The 22880-nt window shown below is 40.8% G+C and overlaps 1 protein-coding gene across 5 annotated transcripts; it reads left to right on the top strand.

The window, feature by feature from the left end:
* Nucleotides 1-725: 725 nt before the first annotated feature.
* LOC116267855 (retrovirus-related Pol polyprotein from transposon TNT 1-94) lies at nucleotides 726-22272 on the top strand. 5 transcript variants are annotated; one of them, XM_031649787.2, is made up of 3 exons: nucleotides 726-875; nucleotides 2184-2312; nucleotides 22036-22272. In XM_031649787.2, the coding sequence occupies exons 1-3, from the start codon at nucleotides 741-743 to the stop codon at nucleotides 22111-22113; spliced, it is 342 nt and encodes a 113-aa protein (XP_031505647.1). In that variant the 5' UTR covers nucleotides 726-740; the 3' UTR covers nucleotides 22114-22272. The 5 variants fall into 4 exon arrangements, with proteins under 5 accessions (XP_031505647.1, XP_031505645.1, XP_031505644.2 ...); XM_031649785.2 differs by lacking the exon at nucleotides 22036-22272 and adding an exon at nucleotides 11898-12117; XM_050075339.1 differs by lacking the exons at nucleotides 726-875; nucleotides 2184-2312; nucleotides 22036-22272 and adding exons at nucleotides 13423-16125; nucleotides 16222-22029.
* The last annotated feature ends 608 nt before the right edge of the window (nucleotides 22273-22880 follow it).

Genomic DNA, 22880 nt, shown 5'->3' on the forward strand with positions numbered 1-22880 from the left:
CTTGGTGTGCCAGGTTCCGCACTGCTTTGAACTGCGTAGCTTGATGTCTCAAATTGCCGCTGAATTGACGACCAGATGGAAAAGCCGGCGACTTTAGTCGCATCAGGGTGGGGGCCGATGTCTCTGTTTCGAACTTCCGTCAATTTGTCGATATGATTTGTGGTTTCCGCCGCCTGAGATTTGGCTAGTCACCTGTGCATTGCAACGGTGCTGTTGGATGCTAATCTGTCAAGATCCGTACTATTCCGTCAATAGCTTCCAGCGGAAACGCCAAAACATGTCCGATTCCGGCGAGTCTTGACCAGCGGAAAGAATGAAAACTGAAAAGGTTGGTGGCGGAAGAAGTTGGATTCCTTCCCTGCTACCTTCCCCGCAAGATCAAGTTTATGCTGGTGGAGATCCGCAATGAACCACTTTTGTAGAGAGTTGCCAAACCTCAATTTTATGTGCTAGAGACGAAAGCCGCGGGTTTTTTGTGTGCCTATACATTGACGAAAACGCCCTCCCTTCTTTCCTTTTATGGCGGGAGAAGACCCTGAAGGAATCATGGTCATTTATGGGAATACAAGTGCCAAAAGGGTGGGAGTTATACGTCATTTTCGACCATGTTGGGGTACTTCGAATCACCCAAACGTCATCTGGATGAATGGCACAATTCGTTTTAGAGCGACACCATCAAGCGCCCTCCTTCTCTGACGCTCGTCTCCCCACCTTCTGGTTTGGGCTCTTCATTTTCGACCATGGCTTTCCCGATGCCTAGCAAGCCTAGCATCTGCATGCTTAGGGCAAATTCAGCTTTCGTGTCATGCAAAAGAGGATCTGCTACGGTGACTTATTGCGCAAGCAGCGCAACGACTCAGCAGTCACATCAGCAGGTCAGCGTACATGTTCTTGTACGACGGTTTCGCTTCTGTTTTCCCTTCTTGTTATTTTATTGTTTGCTTCCTTAGAATGGGACGCGTTACTGATAGTTGGGCCTTGAACAAGATCTATGTTATGGTAGTAAAAGGGTCGATGCTGATGCCATTATCATGATGAAATATTCGATTGTAGAGAAGCTATGAAATGTGGAGGGATCGTAATGAACATCTGAATCATGTTTTTTCTTTTCCTTTTTATTATTATTCCTCATGTCTTCTTTTATGAAGTTCTTATAGCAAAAGCAACTTAACTACAACAACTTGGATTTTGTTAGGATTCTGAAGAACCATTTCGTTGGAACTTTAAACTAGGAACTGTTGATTGTCAAATGCCAAGTAATTTCGTGGGATCGTCTATGTTCTCACCTGGTGTTCTTAATTTGATGGTGAAACAAATATTTTGGACCGTAACGTTTATAATTATCTTCTTTGAGAAGGTTGTCTGAAATCTATTGACGTTACATGTTAGAATTCATTGTGATGATTCTGCCGTCTGCAAATAGTTGGCTGATATTGATGGGAGGGGGTACTGAATTATTTTGTAAATAGTGTTGTGAATATCGGCACGTATCGGCTGATAGGCATCGTATCGGCCCTTTGCCACGAATGCATGGGCTGATACAGGCTGATATGAGTTGAAGAGTATCGGCTGCATAGCTTTAAAGCACTCTTGAATTAATACTCATGCTCTTCATCAACATTAAATTCTCTCTGCCTCACTTTCCTTGTCTAGCTTCTTCTAAATAAATAAATGTAGCTGATGTTGTCCACATTATGTCTCACTGACCAGTTATCCGTGGTTGATTCTTGTAGAATTATGAGACCATTTTAATGTGTTCATCTTTATTGGCTGGATGATTTTGGTTTACTAATGATGGTTATACTGCATTGTGTTACTGGACAAGCAATTAAATGTACAAAGACTGATTTGCTAGTTGATTTCACAATTTTGCTTGTTTCTGCAGATTACAGCAGGCAAACTTCACAAATAGCATAGTTGCCACACTGTTGTTGCATGTTGGATTAGTTTGGTCTCGCTATGCTTCTATTCATTTTGTACTGTTTAGCACTCAAATGCTATGTATGGATACATGACATCCCTGAAACAAAAGTCTAAGCTAATGATTGATCATACTGGAACCTAACCTAATTTTATCTGCAATGCCTACTCCTAGTTTCTGGTGAATCTGGTTTTCCTGCTCTAGTCTGATACAATTTCAAGAGTTCGTAATTGTTCTCATTTACCTCAAAACATTGAAACAGGACCAAGGTATCTTGTGTGATCCTTGTCAAGGCAGAGGCTGGTTAATATGTGATTTTTGTAAAGGTAAAAAGACCAATGTAAAGGCGCAGAACAACAGGATTTACCGTCGGTGTCCAACATGTAGAGCAGTAAGTCCCTTTCTGATTTCCATGCACTATCCACTACAAGATATTTCTCCTTGGACCATCTTACTGAAACTTTTCATTGGATATATTTATTAGTTAATAAATCATGCTTAAGAATCAAATGATATTATGCCATATTATCATTGTATCTCTCATGTGCAATGCTGGGGGATACATATAATAAGAAGAAATACATCTGATGACTTGTTTTGTCATCTCATTGGCATATATAATCATCCATTGGTATTACTGAAGATGGATTTTGGACTTTCCATTTGTGAGAAATGCATGACATTGTTAAATCATAAATAGGCTTGTTCCAATTCTTTTTCCAATTTGAATTACAAGAAGGGATGTTAGTGCGAGGGTTTAGCTAAGCAGCTAATGAGCTAGTTTCTATGCAATATAAATTTGCTCATAGATTTGAGTTTTCCCACTAGCAAGTAACAAAATTGTACTGTTTAAGAGAAACGCTGCTTTGACCAAACCTTGTAAAAAAAAAATTGAAGTTTGCCTACCATTTGACATGTATTATGCAATATATGATAACTTCAATTTCAAACAGGAAAACATTTGTAAGACAAATGAGAAAGATCTTCATGCCAATCTGGCGGCCAGAACTTAATATGTAGTGATTGAATAATGTTTCGTTTGAGGAGTGCATGTCCTTGTAGGAAACTTAAATGCCTCCAGTATTAGATGATCAAAAGAACACTCCAGCCTTAAGAAAGACAATGTAAACTAGTTTAGCTCTAAACGTGGGACAATTTTAAATGATATCTGCTTAAACAAAAGGTGACGTATTTTTGTTCTTAAATTGAAGCATAAAGAATAATGGCTATGTAAAAACTTTATTTAGCCCTTGGTTGACACCTTTTCCTTATTGTTGCAGATTGAGAGAGACGAGAGAGATGTCAAGGAAAGGAGAGAACCAGAGAGAGAGAGAGAGAGAGAGAGCCAAAAGGTTTAATTCATTTATGTAAACCTAATCTATTTTAAAAGAGATTAGGGCTGGCTGTAAACACTTTACAGAAACAGTCCAAAAACTGTAAGAAAATGTTTAAAAACATCCTCTCTAACTTTCTAATATTTCAAAAATACTCTTTAACACTCACCCTCAAGCTGGAGCATATATATTAATCATGCTCAGCTTGCTATAACATCTCAGGAAATCGCCAATGGGAAGAGCCTTGGTGAGGATGTCAGCTGCCTGATCTTCTAAGGAGACATCTTGAACTAAGTTTCGAATATAGTGGCAATCCACTTCAATGTGTTTCGTCCTCTTATGAAAGACATGATTGTTAGCAATATATGTAGCTGCCTTGTTGTCAAAATACATCTTCATTGGGAGATTCACTGAAACACCCAACTCCAAAAGTAGTGATCTAACCCACAACATTTCAGCTGTAGTTTGAGCCATAGCCCTATATTCCAACTCAGCACTAGAACGAACCACCACATTCTGCTTCTTGCTCCTCCAGGAAATAAGATTACCTCCCACAAAGGCACAAAAACCTGTAGTAGACTTCCTGTCATCTACAAACCCTGCATAATCAGCATCACTATACGCTTCGATGTCAACATATTCTCTCTTTTTGAACCATAACCCCTTTCTTGGGGTTGATTTCAAGTATCTGACAATCATTAGAGCAGCATCCCAATGAACCTTCCGGGGTTTTTCCATGAACTGGCTTAACTTATTCACAACGAAGCTAATGTCGGGGCGAGTGACAGTCAAATATAACAGTTTCCCTATCAGGGATCTGTAAGATCTAGAGTCAAACGGCTCTGAGTCATCATCATGTATACAAATGCGGGGATTCATGGGAAATGTGGCAGGTTTAGCCCCCAATAGTCCTGTTTCCTACCGAAGATCAATGACATATTTCTTTTGAGACACTACAACTCCTTTATTACTACGAGCCACCTCAATACCAAGAAAATAACGGAGTTGTCAAAAGTCTTTAGTAACAAAGTGTTGTTGTAAAAACTCCTTTGTTTGAGCTATTTCTTGATCATTTTCCCTGGTGAGAACAATATCATCCACGTGGACAATCAATATCACCATCTCTGATGAGCCTCGCTTGAGAAACAATGAGTGATCAAGCTGGGATCGGCGAAATCCACACTTAGATAACGCCTTAGTAAGCTTCTGGAACCATGCACGAGGACTCTGTTTGAGTCCATAAATAGCCTTCTTTAATTTGCATACCTTGGAATACTCCCCCTGTTGCTCAAAACCAGGTGGTTGCTGCATATAGACGGTTTCAGAAAGGTCTCCATACAAAAAGACATTTTTCACATCCAGTTGAAAGAGAGGCCACTCTTGTTGGACAACAAGAGATATAATCAATCGAATAGTGCCCAACCGAGCCACATACGAAAATGTCTCAAAGAAGTCAATACCATAAGTCTAAGTATACCCTTTTGCGACAAGACGTGCCTTGAACCTTTCAATTGAGCCATCAGAATGATACTTGATGATGAATACCCATCTTGATCCAACCACATCACAGTGCGTCGGTGGATCGACCAAGTCCCAAGTCTCCCGAGAGATAAGAGCATCCATTTCCTCCTGCATGGCTTGCTGCCATAGTGAATCTAACAAGGCTTGATGGTGAGAAGACAAAATAATGTGGGTAGACAGAGCTCGATCAAATTGCACCAAACTTGTACTCATATGGTCAGTAGACATAGAATTAGAAATCAGATGTAGTGTGCACTGTCGCTTGCCCTTGCGAATAGCAATGGAGAGATCATCTGCAGTGTGGTCATCATTTAAACCTGAGTCAGTTTTATCAGTGGAGCTTACCTCTTGAGAAGACGCTTGTGGGCGGTTGAGAGAGGGACCGAGACGACGAGTGTAAACTAATGGAGGATCAATGAAACGTTCACATGACATAGATTGAGATGGAGGGATTGGCTCAAGTGACACTGATGGAATAAGAAGAGGCACAGGTACATTTCTCTGATGGAGAAGGACTCGAAGGAGAAAAATAAGGACGAGACTCAAAGAATGTAACATCTGCACTGATAATCTCTTTCTTGGTCTGAGGATCAAAGCATTTATATCCTTTTTGATTGGCAGAGTATCCAATCACCAATGAATACACATTTGATGGCTTGGGTAGCAAGTTTGTTTTTGTTTGGGCCTAGGATGTGTGCAAGACAGGTGCATCCAAATACTTTGGGAGGTATATGAAATAATGGTCGATCTGGATATAAAAGTTGAATGAGAATATGTTCTTGGATGGTTGATGAGGGTAATCTGTTAATGAGATAGCATGCGGTAAGAATCACATCACCCCAAAAATAAGCAGACATGTGTGAATGCAACATGAGGGTACGGGCCACATTTAGGAGTTGCTGATGTTTGCGTTCGGCAACACCATTTTGTTGTGACGAGTGAGGACAAGTATATTGAGGTCGAATTCCATGATTGACATAAAATTGAAGTAGCACAGAGGATTTGAACTCAAGAGCATTATCAGTGTAAATATTTTTGACAATGAAACCAAACTGAGTTTTTATTTCTTTGACAAATTTCGGAAGAATACATATGACTTCCGATCTTTCCCGTAATAAGAATACCCAATTGACTCTAGTAAAATCATCAACCAAAACAAGATAATACCGAAAACGGGAGTGAATGGAACCCGACTAGGACCCCACACATCCACATGAATGAGATCAAATGGACTTTGACTAGATGGATTCTGACTCGAAGGAAAGTTGCTCCGTGTATGTTTGCCTAACAGGCAAGCATCACGAAGGACTCTGGTGTATAATACCTGAAAACATGCGACGAAGTTTGGACACTGATGGATGACCTAGTCTGACATGCCACTGGAAAGGAGAAGTCTTTGAGGAGAATGATGATGCAACAACATTTACTGGGACAGACAAGAAATGGAGACCCTCACGTTCATGGCCGCCACCAATTACCTTCCTAGTTAGTAAGTCCTGACAAGAACATGAACCAGGGTAAAAAATAACTCCACACTGTAAGTCAATAGCCAACTGCTTAACAGATAACAAATTAACAGGAAACTGAGGAGCATATAGCACGTGGGTAATAGTGCCTAAATGGGGGAGATAGATATCATCGCTGCCCAACACAGGAGATAGCTTGTCATCAGCCAGTCTGACATGTTGTGGTGTAGAGAATCTGACTAAGGATGAAAAAATGTGTGATTGGTTACAACAGTGCCTGTAGGCGCTAGAATCTATCGTCCACATCATATTTGGGCCATCGGTAGGAGCACCAACAGAGAAGGCTGAGTCTATTACAGTAGTATTGGCATAGGAGAAGGAATTTCCAGCCATCTTGTATTCAACAGAGCCCTTAGATTTACTTTTTCAGCCATAGTAAATGAAGAAATCCCTATTGGTGTACACGTTAAGAGTCTAGGATGTTGCTGTCCACTAACATCAGAGATAAAGGATCACTGGAAACACAAACAAATTTGGAATAGAGGCTTGTGACTCCAATGGCAAATCTGAAACTTTCTTAAGCAGGCAGCAATATCTCAAACTGGAAGCAATATCTGAAACTTTCTCAAACAAGCAGATCTGAAAATTTATAAATCAGGCAACTATGTCACATAGGTACGGGTGCGGGTTCGGGTGCCTGTGCTGGTACGGGTACGAACCATTTTTAAAAAACTTGGGTACGGGGGTACGGCCGTACACACACATGCACATATACATATATATGTCAAAAAATTTCAAACAAAATAACATATTCGTACATATATATATCAAAAATTATGAACATAATATATTCATAAATCATAATCCAAAATTTATCAGCCTATAAGTAAATGACACCCAACAAACCAAGAACACCTCAAAGGGAGATGGCCCGAGTCCATCCAAAGAGACGTACGCCCCCTCCTCTTTCCATCCTTGTCTCTGTCTCCCACTCCCTCTCTGCGCATCCATGGCTGCCGAGGCGACGGCTGCCACCAGTACTGTTCTGCCTCTCATGGGGAAGAAACGTTATAGCGAAGACGATGCGTGTCTTATGACGACGATGAAGGGTTTTCAATGAAGAAGGGTGGGAGGAAATGGACGGACTTGTCGGACCCTGTGCAGGCGTTGGCGAGCGTTCGGCACGAGTTCGGCGAGCATGGAGGCGTCAACATGTCCATCGAGGCGTCCGCGACGTTCACGGTCATGGAGCCGGAGACTAAGCGGAGGATGTTCGACCGCGAGCTCGGTCCTGACCGAGATTTCTTCATATACAGCCGGCACTTCAACCCCACGGTGCTGAACCTCGGCCGGCCGTCATGTCCGCCAGCGGCATGTCCGCCATCTCCTCCATGCTGCTGCAGCTCTGCGCCAGCGGCGACCATGTCGTCGCCCCGACGTGCCTCTACGGCGGCACCCACGCTCTGCTCACCCATTTCCTCCCCCGGGCAGCCAACATCACCGCCACGTTCGTCGACCCTGCCTTCATTGCTGCTGCCTTCGTCGCCGGACGTCGCTTGGTGAGAGGTGAGAAGAAACCCTTAAAACTTAAAAAGAAAACATGTTTTATGTTTTAAGGGTTTTGAACTTTCGTTTTTTTTAATGTTAAAATAGTTTTAAAAGATAAAATCAAATAATCGTTAAAATTTAAAAACGGACATATTTGTACTCGGTCAAATTTGACCGTGTCCAAAAAAGGATGGATACGGCCTTCGATACGGTCAACCCGTACCAATGGCGTACCGAAGCCTGTACCCACACCTGTACCGGTGTCGTACCGATACTGAGCGGGTACTCCTCCTTTGGAGGAGCACCCGTGTTACAGAGTCAGGCAGCATTGTGGAACCAACTGTTTTAGTCGGTGACTGAAACTTCTTCACCCAACGACAAAAGACTGCTGTTACTCCTAAACACAGTAGTTTCTCATAAAACTTGCTGTCCACACGACAAAGAAATCAACGACATCAACTGAAATATCTTGTACTTACGATTAGCAGCAGTCCACACCTCACAAAGCCTCACTTTACTGATTTCACATTCACGATTTGCAGATATTGCTCCTCACGTCAAAACTGCATCTTCAAACAACAATGTGACTTCACACACAGCAGCAAAAAGGGCAGATCTGATATATAATGTCACAGAGCTGCTGCCACGACAACAAAAGGAATCAAAAAATTAGATCTGTTTAGGGCAGATCTGATACATGATTTCATAGATTTTCTTCACCGCAGCAGAAAATCAGATCTAATAAGCAGATATGAGCGACATAGATATTCTTCCACGACAACAGAAACTCAGATCTGATACATCCTGATCAGATCCACAATATTCTTCCACGGCAGCAACTTCATCAACGTTTCTCCATGTCTTCCACGGCAACAACAACACAAGGGTGTTAATCACGTTTCTACATGTTAAACGTGATTAGCCCTTTTTAACAAACAGATTACTTGCTTTTCTTGAAGTTAGCAGAAAAATATAGGCGTGAACCCTAACTTGGAGGAAGAGGTGAGAGATGAAGGAAGGAACGTGAAACCCTAGATTAGCACAATCCTAGATCTAGGGCTCTGACATGTTGCAGATTGAGAGAGACGAGAGAGATGTCGAGGAAAGGAGAGAACCAGGGAGAGAGATGATTAATTCATTTACGTAACCCTAATCTCTTTTAAAAGAGATTAGGGCTGGCTGTAAACACTTTACAAAAACAGTCCATAAAACTATAAGAAAATGTTTAAAGACATCCTCTCTAACTTTCTAATATTTCAGAAATATTCTTTAACACTTATCATAGGATTCTAAGGGAAGTCCGTAACTTACATGGTGCACTTTCATCAAATGTTCACAATTTAACATGAAATTGGTTTGCCTATCATGTGGGCTACGTACTTGAAATTAATAGAACCTTCTGAATCAGCTAATGAGGTTGTTCTTAATTTACATCGACTCTGATGTCAGAGCCATGCAGTTCATGTAATCTCTGTATACTCATGAATTTAAGGGATCTCTGGAAAGATATAAACATTTAGAAATTTAATAATGAACATATCACCAAAATGTAAAGTTAACAAGCATTTACAGGAACATGGGACTCTGCCAATTGTTTGGGCCATGGAAGGAGGAAGAGAACTATGAAATGAACTGGCAATAACTTCAGAGAAGCTACTTAAAACCTTTGTTACAGAAAACATGGCTTATTAAAAAAAAACACGTATAATACGCGAAAAATAAGTCAGCCGTATTAAACGTGAAAACAAGTATCTTTTTAAAAAAATGCTAGAAAATAAAAAACGTATTAAACGTATTTTTTATGTTTTTTTTATTTTTTTATTATTTTCAGGATTTATTAGATTTTTTAAATTTTTTAAAAATTTGCCGAGATTTTCCCAAGATATTCCCGAGATATACAACTTTGCCATGTGACAATGCTTAAAACTCTATAATGGAGAAAGACAACAATGCATTGGCAGTGTTACTGAAATTGGTTAATCTAGTGTCTTTATGCAAAATCATAGACCTTTTATAATGTCGATAAGCTCCTTTTGGATGCATTTCCTACTTGGAAGGTGTGCTTGCAGCACACCTGGAGGTGCACAACAGGCCTGAGTGATCAAATGAGAGAAGTTTGAGTTTGTTGAAGTGAGTAGACAAGTGAACACAAGTTTCGACTTCATGGAGCTTTTATGTGCTTGATATTGATAAATAAGTCAATAACTACACTGCAGGAAAGGTAACTAATTTAGTTAGCATTTATATGTAGATGGTATTTATAAAATATTGCAACAATGTCAGTGATGTAAAGGTTGCCATGCTTGTTCACTACAAACCTTTTGGGGACAGCTCCAGAACATATCATAAAATTGATATGAAAAGACATTACAAAGGGTCTCAATACACAATCAAGGATGCCACTGGCTCAGCATCTGCGATCATCCTCTGCAGTCAGTGGAAACATTAATGAAAAGCCCATTTGAATAGTCAGGTCACTATTCAAGATTTTCAGCTTATGCTTCAGTGAGTCTAGGTAATCATGCCATTGACTGCAGCATCTTCTGCTTTCAGTGTCTTTCTTCATCCAACTTTCTAGTTTCTGTTGTTAGCAATTAGAGTTATTAGACCAGTAGGTTTCTTGGGAGAATTTCCAAAAGCATATTGAATGTTGCTGTTTCTGGAAAAAAGTGCATCTGAAACTTTGACTTCTGTCCAGCTTTAATGACCGTACCATTCTCAGCCTTTAACATGAGGGCTAGAGAATGACCCTGCTTCTTCTAATAGATGCTATTTAGAGTGCTAATTCCAAATGGTGACCAGCAACCATTAGAAGCCGTCTGGATACCCATAATTTGTGTAATCCATTTTCCAACCTTTGGTTTTCATCTCATATGTAAGTCAGATGGTTACTTCAGTTTCTTCAGTAGGGTCGCTATACCTGTCTCCGTACTGACACAGCAAAGCAGGTACTGTAGTTGGACGCGCCTAGGTACTTTTTGGCTCGAAACTGATCCAAACTACTTACTTTTATGTTATTTAGCTCGTCATTAACTTCTCGAAACTGATCCAAACTACTTACTTTTATGTTATTTAGCTCGTCATTAACTTACTTTTCATTATATTTTTTGTGAATTAGTGGTAATTAATATCTACTGTTTTTATTTATATTACTTGTTTATTTAGATGTTTCTTTCATTTTGAATTTTTTGTTGCATTTTGCATACATACATGTACATACCCTGCCGTACCCTTGCACCCACATTTCCTAAAATTGCTGTTCTCCATATGCAAACCTGCACCAATACCTGCACTTATGTGACTTAGTCTGATACAATAGTTTCCTTACAGCTTCTCCATGTTCCTTCCTGGTCTCCCTAATCGACCAATTCTTGCTTATGGATGGTCCTGTTTCCTTACTGCTAATTTCTCTAAATTATTATTAGAAAGCCGAAAGGGTGATTTTCTGGCTCTTCATAAGCCACCTTTGCTTGAGTGTGCTTCACATCCACCACTTCAGCTCACACCTCATTTTAGAAGTTGGAGAACATTTCCCCCTGAATTTTCTCACAATATATCTCCAAATATTTGCTACTACCCTGCACTTATAATAAGTGGGAAATACATATGGCTTGGCTTAGTGTACATGTGTTAGCCAGATCCAAGCCTACTCTTTGCTTTGCATCAATCTGTGGGAAGCTTGGAATCACAAATGACGTAAACCACCCAGATCCAAGCCTACTCTTTGCTTTGCGTGCAATCTGTGGGAAGCTTGGAATCACAAATGACGTAAACCACCCATCTTGAATACAGGTGTCCAATCTCCTCCCAAAGCCATTTTCACCATTGTTCTAAGGAAATCTAACTCTAGTCAGCTCCCAAATTTCATTCCTGCCAACTTTCTTCCGGTCATTGGATATCAAACACAGAGTCTTCTCAGTCAACTTTCTTCCGGTCTTGGATAATGAACATAGTGTCTCCTCAGCTTGGTTGTTTTTTAAACTAGGCCACATGTTCAAGTTCAGATTGGAAGTGATCGGCCGTATATATAGGTTTCTTGTTATCCCCTCACGAATTGCTTCACTGAGAACTAAAAGGTTGGCTCTACATCTGCTTGGTTATCTCCAGGAATCTCAGTCAGTAAGAATGCACCTGTCTAGTTATCCAGCCAGAAGTAGCCAGTGTTGCTGTTCCCAATTTTCCATTCAATGTGGTTCTCATGTAGCTGCCAGGCCAGCATAAAGCTGAACCATACGCATCCATTGTTGTTATCCTTATAGATGCACCAGCTCCTTCTCACATGCATTTAAGATCATTTTCCCACAACACATTTGAGCATCTGCACTCCATGGCTCTTTTCAACGAAGCTGATCTATTGCTGCCTTCTACATTTCAAGCATGTTTCCTGTCCAGATGAGGCCTGCAGAGCTGGTGTCTTGCAATGTAGTAAGTTTATGATACTGCTCCAGTCCTCCATGTCCATAGTTAACAATATATGAAATAACTTGTTCAATCATATAGCAAAAACAGCCAAGATATGGCACAACATTTTACTTTTTGTTTGTTTGTGTGGATGTGTATGCCAGGCAACACAGTGAGGGTGTGGTCCTCCTCCATGTCCAACCACAGGAATTTTGCCATGAAGGTCCCTGTTTCCTTAACAGTGGAAGCTGGCAATCTGAAAATTAAGATCCAACAGTTAAAAGTATGAAATAACATATTTAAGCATAGGCAATACCAAGCTAAGTCATACAGATACTTTTTTGTGGAGAAGGGGTGGGGGGTATGGATACAGCAGTTTTTTAAATTATGGAGACGGGGATGCAACAAGGTATACATACATGTACATGTGCTTGTGCAACACAAAAAACATGCAAAATTAATACAAAAAGGTGAAAAATATGTGTTGGTGAATTAATATGCAAAATGCAAAAATTAATATGCAATTTTAAACAGTGTGTCCAATCGAGTCACCATACCCATGTCGGCATGTCGACGACATGGATACAATGGCCATTTTGCCATATCCATGTCAGTTAGCAACCAGGATATGACATGACCTATTATCTTGTGTGTGTTCACACACACATGCACACCAGAAAATGGATCCATCTTAAGAGGATAGGCTATATAAGCAAGAGGGGAATCAGTCAAAAATCACACACATATGCACATATAGATGTACCAGAAAATGGACCCGTCTTAAGAGGATGGGCTATATAAGCAAGTGGACAAATTAGTAAGAAAACATTGTCGAATACAACAAACAAGATACTGGTTAACAAATTTATTTTTCTCACAATGTTTTGGATATTTTCATGGGGGCATAGTCCTTTATTTGTTTGTTTCTGTAACGAAAGGTGAAAATAACAACATATTAAACATATTCTACATTGACATGACAAATATGGCAAGTAACATGATCTTCAAATTTATTAAACTACCTTCCCTTGCTAGCATTGGTGCCTTCTTTTGCAAAGTTGCTTGGCATTTTTATATGCATTAGAAGAGGAAGAGCCCTGCAGCAATGTCAAGTTGGTGTTCTTATTCCTAGAAAGAAGAGAATACATTTTGGTGCATTATGTTTGGGCAAATTCTCAAGGCGGTTTCTGACTTTGTATGGTGGTAACATATTTTTAAGTCTTGCACATTAAAAAGGCTAAAAATCAAGTCCGAACATTTTTCAAATTGGTATAGAACTCTTCTGAAGTCCTTTTATAGGAATGTTCTCAAGTCCTTCCTTACATATGCTTGTTAGTTGGTACAGTATTCCTTGATTATGAGACATACATCCTCGCATGTTGCACCTTGTGTCCAATTGCTCAGCTTGATTTTGATACCAATAGGGATTCTGATGACTCATTTCAAAGCTGGCCTGAGCATCTGGTGTGGTGGATACCAATCCATACCACAGTCAGCTTTTGTCTGCACCTTGAAACTAAAAAGGTTATGAACTTAGATAACTGGTAGTATAATGAACGGCATATAAACTTGTGAAGATTAAAAAGTCTTTAATATAAGACTATTCTCAAGTCCACACATGTAAAGGGAGTCATAACTATTGGCCAATACATATTGTTGACATATGTTGTAGTTGGGTCACCTATCCGGGTCTGGATCCAGATCTGTATCTGGATCCGATCCAATGTGTTACTATTATGGCCCTACTTAAGTTGTGTAAACCCTAATTTCGGTGTGTGAATGCTAATTAAAGAGAGAGAGTGTCTGGCGGCTAGTGGGCACTAATCCTCCTCACCCGTGGTTTTTTTTTTTTTACTCTAGTTGAGGGGTTTTCCACGTTACATCCATGTGTTCATCTTTCTATTTGCTTTTACCGTTTCTACATGGTATCAGAGCCCGTGCCTAGTTCATGGGTTTGACTTGTTGCCACCTGAGTCCAACACCCAGCCTCCAGGAAAAAAAATTTGCCGACCGTGAAGTTCCGGCCCTGATCTTTCCATCGCTTAACGCCCTTCATCATCCGGAGCTGGTCCTTCATCGTCCGACGCTGTTCCGATATCCAGCGCCTGCTTACCGGCTCTCCTGACGCCGTCAATCCTCGACCCTGCTCTCTGTCGATCTCGACGCCTGGTCTATCGCCTAGCGTCGCCTCCTGCTCCGTCGAGTGCTGCTCCGCAGAGCTCCTCCCAGCGTCGCCTCCTGCTGCTCCGCCGAGCTCCTCCCAGCGTCGCCTCCTGCTGCGTTGCCTCCTGCTCTGCCTAGCCTTGCATCGCCTGGACCTGCTCTGGCTGCTGTCTCTCTGGCGGTCTATGCCATCCCGTGGAGTCTGCTCCGCTGCCGTCCACTGCTTCCTCGCATTCTTTGTTACTGCTCCCAGTGGAGTCTGTTGCTGAATTCCGGCGCTGCTCGTGTTAGTGTTGGTGTCTCCGTCATGGACAACAGGATTGCCACCTAGCTCTCTACTGCCACCAGCTCTGCCGCTGCTAGTCTTCTGTCTAACGCCGCCAGTGGTGGTGTCTCCGTCTAGAGTCACCGCCAGTGTTGGTGTCTCCGTTTGCCGTCGGGTGTGTCATTGCTGAACTGTTCTTTTGGCTATGCTAGTGGACGTCATCCCTTGCTTGCTGCAGCTCTTGCACAACTGCTCTTTCCCTTATTTTTCTTCGCAGTGTTGGTTCGTGATCATGGCAGAATCTTCTTCCTCTACTGTCAATACGGATCATACTGATGTTGGTGCCACTAGAACTAAAAATATTCCAGTTCAAGTTACTATTATTCGTCTTACCAAAGAAAACTACATGCAATGGTCCGCTGCTATGACCATGGGGATCGCAGGTCGAGGCAGAATTGCTTATATAAATGGAAGGAAGATTGAACCGAATGAGACAAATGTTGCTTGGAACACATGGTTTCTTGAGGACAACCAAGTTAAGACTTGGATTGTCAACTCTGTGTCCCCCGAGATTCAACCCCTTATTCTTCGCAAAAGGATTGCGAGGGATATGTGGGTTATATTTGAGCATATGTATGGCCAAAAGAAGAGAATTGTTCGGGTGTATCAGTTAATGAAAGATATCTATTCTCTACGGCAAGGTGAACACTCTATAGCAGATTTCTATGCTGCTTTGAAATCTAAGTGGGAGGACCTTGACTACTACTTTGATGACACTTGGGATCGTCCCCAAGATCAGGTGCATCATTTAGCTAAAGAATGGGAGATTAGAGTATTCCTATTTCTAATAGGGTTGAATGAGGACTTGGAAGGCATAAGGAGTCAAATCCTTAATTCTGACAGACTACCTAGTATTGAAGAGGTTTACTCTCGGGTAGAGGCTGAAGAGCAACGATGCCTTATTATTATTGGAAAAAAGGGGGATCGCATCTCATACAATGAGAGGTCTGCCCTTGTTAGCCGTGGTCCTGTAGGAGCTGCTCGACCTCCTTGCAAGTGCACTCACTGCAAGAAGACTGGTCATATAGTGGAATTTTGTTGGGACCTCCATCCAGAAAAGAAGAATAGAAGAGGGAAACCTTCCAGTGGGGGGAAATCTACTTCTGATGTTGCTAACTCTAGTGGAGAGAAAGCTTATATCTCTGCTGAACAAATTCGTGATCTTTGTGCTTATTTGAGTCGGATTGATATTGGTCAGGCCTAAGCAGCAGATGATGTAAAAGTCAACCATGCTCTTGTGGTTTCTAGAGAAAAAGGTAATTCTTGTATGGGACAATGGATTGTTGACAGTGGTGCCACCCACCACATGACTGGCAATCCTAAGCTCTTCCTTGAGTATAAGCTCTCTTCAGGAAAGGAACGTGTTTCTCTTGCCGATGGTTTCTTCACCTCTGTGGCGGGAAAAAAGACTCTTTAAACAATTTTTTAGTGCATGGTGCCTTACATGTTCGTCATCTTCCCTTGAATCTTCTATCTGTCAGCAAGATTACAAAGGAATTGAATTGTGAACTTATATTTTCTGCAAATCGTTGTGTTTTGCAGGACTTGGTGACTGGGAAGAGGATTGAGATTGGTTTGGTGTTTGAAGGCCTATATCGACTCCCCATCCGTGTGGCCACAGCTCTTATGACAGCAGTTAGCAGGACAAAGAAGAAGAGAGAAGATTGTCTTCAGTTTTTTTTGTATTGGCATGAACGCCTTGGGCATCTCTCTTTTGGGATTTTGAAATAGTTATTTCCTGATTTATGTTCTGGTCTGGACATATCTATGTTATCGTGTGATGTTTGTCAGTTTGCTAAACATGTTAGAGCTTCATACCCTGTTTCGAACACTCGTGCTAATGAAGTTTTTTCCTTGATTCATTCTGATGTGTGGGGGCCTTTGGGCATTAATACTCGTTGTGACTTTGAATATTTTATAACCTTTATAGATGATTACTCAAGGAGTACCTTTGTTTATCTGTTAAAAGACCATAGTAAAGTGCCTCATGTCATAGAGACCTTCATTCTTCATGTGCAGACCCAGTATGGTAGTTCTGTTAAGACCTTTCGGTCTGATAATGCTCGTGAGTATGTATGTCAAGCTGTTGAAGATTTCTTTCGAAAAAGGGAGATTGTTCATGAGACGTCCTGCAGTTATGCCCCTCCACAAAATGGAGTAGCTGAGAGGAAAAATCGTCAGTTACTCAATGTCACCAGGGCCCTCTTGTTTCAAAGGAATCTTCCAAAACAATATTGGGGTGATGCAGTTCTCACTAGTGCATATCTGATCAATCGTATGCCTAGTCGTGTGCTAAATGGGCAGACTCCCCACTCTATGCTTCCAGGGAGTCGTCCACCCTTTCTTCTTCCACCTCGTGTCTTTGGATGTGTTTGCTTTATTCATGATCACAGTCCTTATGTTAAAAAACTTGATCCGAGGTCAATTAAAGGTGTTTTTGTTGGATATTCTCCTACTCAAAAAGGGTATAAGTGTCTTGATCCTACCACTGGTCGAGTTTATGTTACGAAGGATGTCACCTTTTTGGAACATGTCTCTTACTTTTGTGAGAATACTCTTCAGGGGGAGAAGTCTATGTCAAGGGAAGAGTATTCTCTGAATCAGGAAATTCAATTTACAGATTTTTTGGATTACAAGCAAGAAGAGAGTCCACAGGCTGTTGAAGTGCTTGAACATGAGAGGAATGAAGAGTGTTCCACTGGGACGAAAGAGGAATGTAACCGTTTGTTTGGGCAGGTGTACTCTAGGCGAAGAGTCTGTACAGACAAGGTGATTGATGGTGAAAATTCTGCTCTTAATCTCAATCCTACTTCTTCCCTGAATGCCATTGAGTTTGCCTATGCCTGTTTGAACAGCCTCAGCCAACCTCAGACAGCAAAAGAATCATCCTATGCTCCAGAAGATAGATTATTACGAGTCATACTTGGCATTCAGGTATCCACTGCAAAAGAAACTTGTCTAAAGTTTCTATACACCGGAGCCCTTTCCCTCATTTAATCAATGTTGTTGGTAACTTGTACAGTTCACACCATTTGGCTCTACCCATGAATTAGCCAGTAATAGGTCTTTTCACAACCCCGTTGATGACGAGTCTTCGCGAAGCATCCATGGCTGAATGGTTAAAGCGCCCAACTCATAATTGGCAAATTTGGTTTGATGAAATAAAATCAAAATAAACAATAAATAATGTAAGTTGTACACCTCATTTTCTTGGGATTGTAGTTCAATTGGTCAGAGCACCGCCCTGTCAAGGCGGAAGCTGCGGGTTCGAGCCCGAAAGGATCTCGGACGACCCACCAAAGCACGAAAGCCAGGATCTTTCAGAAAATTGATTCTTATTCGAAGAGTGCATAAATATTTTGCTATTGTAATCTAATAATAGAGAAAGGTGCACGATCTCAACGAATTACTTCTGAATAAATCAATAAGTCCTATGTAAGAACCATAGCATTTCGTGACTCGTTGGTAAATTGGATTCTCTATTAACCAATAATGTGAGACCATTTAGTTAACATGGTTAAAGCTGAACTCTCTAGAGGAGGGGTATTATAAAAACCCTTCTAGTTACTTCGTTCCCTATTTCCACTGACATGAATCCTTAGGAAAAGAATCTTATTTCTACCGAGCTGAAACAATATATGCCGATGGCGACCCAAGTCGTGCTCAGAAGAAACCTATTGAGGAAGACATTCAGACAAAAACTGTTCAGACAAAAACTAAAAATGAGCAGCTTCCCATTACTCTGAGAAAGAGTGTCAGGTCATGTACTCAACACCCTATTGGTAACTTTGTGTCATATTCTAGACTGAGCACGGATTACAAATGTTTTGTATCATATCTTTCGTTGGCTGTGATTCTTAGGACTGTTACAGAGGCTCAGAGTGATCCCAAGTGGACTCATGCTATGCAAGAAGAGATGGAAGCCTTGAGCAGAAATCAGACATGAGAAGTGGTAGAGATTCCTGAAGCGGCTCATCTAGTGGGATCCAAGTGGGTTTACACTATTAAGTACAAACCAGATGAGAATGTTGAGAGGTACAAAGCTTGCCTGGTTGTCAAGGAGTTTAGTCAGAAATATGAGATTGATTACTTGGAAACGTTTGCTCTTGTTGCGAAGATGAAGACTGTTAGAGTTATTATTTCTCTAGCAGTGTTGAAGGGGTGGAAGATGTGGCAACTTGACGTTAAGAATGTTTTTTTCAACGGAGATCTTGAAGAAGAGGTCCCCCAGGATATGAGAAACTGGAAAAATGTTATAAACTGAAAAAGGCTTTGTATGGGCTCAAGCAATCTCCCTAAGCATGGTTTGAACGTCTTAGGCTTGTGATGAGAAAACATGGCTACAATCAAGGAAACAAAGATCATACTCTGTTTGTAAAGAAGATGTTTGTAAAGAAGAAGAAGGGTAAAGTTACCATTTTGTTAGTCTATGTTGATGATATGATTGTTAGATGAAGATGAGATAGCAAGATTAAAGGGTTTACTGGCTACTGAATTTGATCTCAAGGACCTTGGCAAACTAAGATATTTTCTTGGTATTGAAATTGCTAGTTCATGTACGACTCTTGTGCTGAATCAAAGAAAGTATACTCTGGATTTACGGAAGGAGACATGAAAACTAGGGTGTCGACCGGTTTCTACTCCTCTAGATGTTAGACACAAACTCAGTATTAAGGATGGAGAACCTCTTTGTGAAGAAGCTAAGGGGAGCTATCAACGTCTGGTTGGAAGATTGATCTACGTCACTCTGACTAGACTTGATATCACTTTTGCCGTAAATATGATGAGTCAGTTCATGCACGCGCCTACAGATACTCACTTGAAGGCTTTCGACAGAATCTTGTGTTACTTGAAGAGGAATCCTGGCAAGGGGCTTCTATATGTGAAACAAGGGCCAATTGAGATTATTCAGACCCAGATTGGGTAGGCTGTGTTGATACTAGAAGATCTACTTCAGGGTACTGCGTTTACTTGGGGGGATTGTGTAGAGAAGCAAGAGACAAGATGTTTGTTCCCGCTCAAGTGTAGAGGCTGAGTATAGGGCTGTTGCTACTGGAGTGTCAGAATTACTGTGGCTGAGAGTATTACTGACTGATATTGGGATAGAGATTGAAGAACCTATGAAGATGTACTGTGATAACAAGTCCGCAATCAATTTGGTCAACAACCCTGTGTTACATGACCAAACAAAACATGTTAAGATTGACCGTCACTTCATCCGGGAGAGAATTGATGCCCGAGAGTTGATTCTACCATATATGAAATCTGAAGACCAAACTGCTGATGTTCGGACTAAACCCTCATCTGTGACTCAATTTGAGAGAAATGTATCCAAGTTGGATATGTTTGATATGTATGCCCAACTTGAGGGGGAGCGTTGACATATGTTGTAGTTGGGTCACCTATCCGGGTCTGGATCCAAATATATCTGGACCCGATCCAATGTGTTACTATTATGGCTCTACTTAAGCTGTGTAAACCTTAATTTCGGTGTGTGAATGATAATTAAAGAGAGAGAGTGTCTGGGGGCTAGTGGGTACCAGTCCTCCTCACCTGTGGTTTTTTTTCCCTCTAGTTGAGGGGTTTTCCACGTTACATTCGTGTGTTCATCTTTCTATTTGCTTTTACCGTTTCTACACATATTAAAATGATAAAATATTGGGGCAAACTATAAAGTATTAAGGCAAGTCCTCTGATGGAACGAAGACCAGAACAACTGGATACAGTCTTGACGTCTTGAACTTGTTTTAATGAACTGGTTGTGTTTGGGATGATACAGGTGTTACTGGGCGCTTACTGTTATGGTCTTGCCTTAGCAGAATTTGGATTGGTTCTATTTTGATTCTAGATCTTAATTGGAATTTTATTCCGGTTCAGATTCTGCCTTAGATACTAAAACAAAATTTGCATGAATTCTGAAACTAAAGTCATGTCTGAATCCAATTTTAAGTTGCTGAGCTTGACCAATCAGAATCATAATAAAATTGAATTGAGTAGTCAATATGAGTTTTGAATGAAGAATGAAGCATTGCACAAGGCCAGCAAGCATCAGAGGTTAATCTCAATGAGTAAAAGTTTCAAGCCTTTGATTACTGTGCCTGAGGCAGGGTGGGGAACAGGTCATATGGTGAGAGTCTTACTTGGCAGTCATGGCTTGTTTTATGTGACTACCAGCCACATATTTTAGGACGTTATTCAAATGTCAAATCTAAATGTGGTTAAGTAAAACAAATTACGTAAGAAAGAAAGCATAAACACGTATTTGTTTGCATGCCAGTTTAATCTCTCCTTTTTCCAACCCAAATCATAAAAGATGATGAGAGCTCTCTTTTAGTATTAAACTCCTCATTTTTGGCAGTTCTTATGAGTTATTGAACAGAACCAACCGTCTAACCCCCTTCCCAATCCGTTGGAAACATAAGGATTCTCGTACCAAAGCTGATATTCTTATTTCATGAGCAATGTAATTTATACATTTAACAAAAGAAAGGCATGAAAAAGAAACAACAGAACACTTTTCTCCTTTTTCTGGTTAAGGACATATCTTCTAACTCACTAAATGCACTACAAGAAGGCAGGATTGTGGATTGTCGGTTGCACCAATATCAGATTACAACTCAGTTCAACTTAATAATTGACATAGCATATGCTCCATTTCTTTTTACACATTTGAATAAGATAAGATGGTCTTGCACATGTATATGTGTGTTGGTGTGCTTGTGTGTGCGTTGAAAGTCCTGGAAAAGACCTTACCAAGAATGAAGAGGGTGATTAGCCACACACACATACACGTAGACATTACTTTGTTCATGTATTTGAGTAGTTGATTTCTTTATCAGTCTGATAAAACAGAGGCCATGAGCTTAAACGTTTCCATCTGTGCCATATGGAAATCGAAAGTCAGTGTATTGCATAAGGGCCACACAAGTTTGGGCAAAAGATAAAATATTGATCCTCTGGGCACAAACTCTGAAATGGAGATCAAGCTTGCATGACATGAATAGGCCCCTCTTGTTGCACTTTGGTTAAACTGTAGCACTGCACTAGGGCAATCCCTTGACCGAGTGCTACTTCTTGAATGATGGTGTCTGTGTTCCCCACAAGCATAAGAAACTTAGTTTCAAGTGTTGACAGGAAAGTCGCAAGTCTTTATCGTTCAATATTTTCATTGTAAGACAACAAATTTATCCATTCATTCTACATCGCCTCACAATGACTAAAAGCTGCCATAAGCATTCTAACTAACATGGATTAAGTCCCGGTCTTTCTGTTTTAGCCTCATCTGAGGTGATCTCTCTCTGTCTCTCTCTCTTATATTTCTTCGTCGGCTAAAACCCAAGTGTTTTTTTTGTGCAGGTTGGATATGTATTATGCACACAATGCAAGGTTTACAAGTGTGTTACTTTCCCCGATTACACAGATGGAGAGCTGTAACCCCCCCCTCTCTCTCTGTCTCTCTTTTTTCTCTCTCTCTCTCTCCCTCTCTCATTGTAATTGTTTCAGGATGTACTTGTTACAACGCTTCATACAGACTATGAGATCATCATAATTTTTTCTATTGAAAAGAAGGAAAAAAAAAAAAAACTCTTCTTATACTGTGAATGAAAGGCTCATTGTACGGACCTGCATACGACCTTTTTCTTTCATTTTCCCGCCGGATGCCGCTGCTTGTGATGTACCGCTTTTATTACGTAGTTCTCTTTTTTTTTTTTTTTTTTTTTGGCTATGTACAGGCTCAAAGCGACCAAGAGTCAAAATCATCATAAAACAACTACTTGCAAAGAATAATTACATTTAGATAACACGCTTCACTCGAGAAGCCTCCGTTCCTGGAACTTGGGCATTACGGCTGAAATACAACACTCTTACCAGAGACCAATGGCTACTTTGTCCTTTTTGTGGAATATAATGTCTCACCCTACGACCTTGCCATTTCCCATTTAATAGTTCTTTAGCCAGCCACACTATGTCTCATTGGAAGGCGGTACCCTAGAAATCGACATAGACCCACCAATTAAGTTCGAACACTTCGATCCTACAAATTCAGGAAACACAGCATCAGATTTTGCAAACAATGGACCAGCCCCAGTGAAATTCCACTCACAATCCTGGACAATATAAGCAAACACTGCTCCTATTAAACTTGGACAAATCAAGAGAATTAGAACACTAAATTGAGCACCCATGAACTCTGATTTTAG

Source organism: Nymphaea colorata, unplaced genomic scaffold, assembly GCF_008831285.2.
Source record: "Nymphaea colorata isolate Beijing-Zhang1983 unplaced genomic scaffold, ASM883128v2 scaffold0001, whole genome shotgun sequence".
Classification (NCBI taxonomy): domain Eukaryota; kingdom Viridiplantae; phylum Streptophyta; class Magnoliopsida; order Nymphaeales; family Nymphaeaceae; genus Nymphaea; species Nymphaea colorata.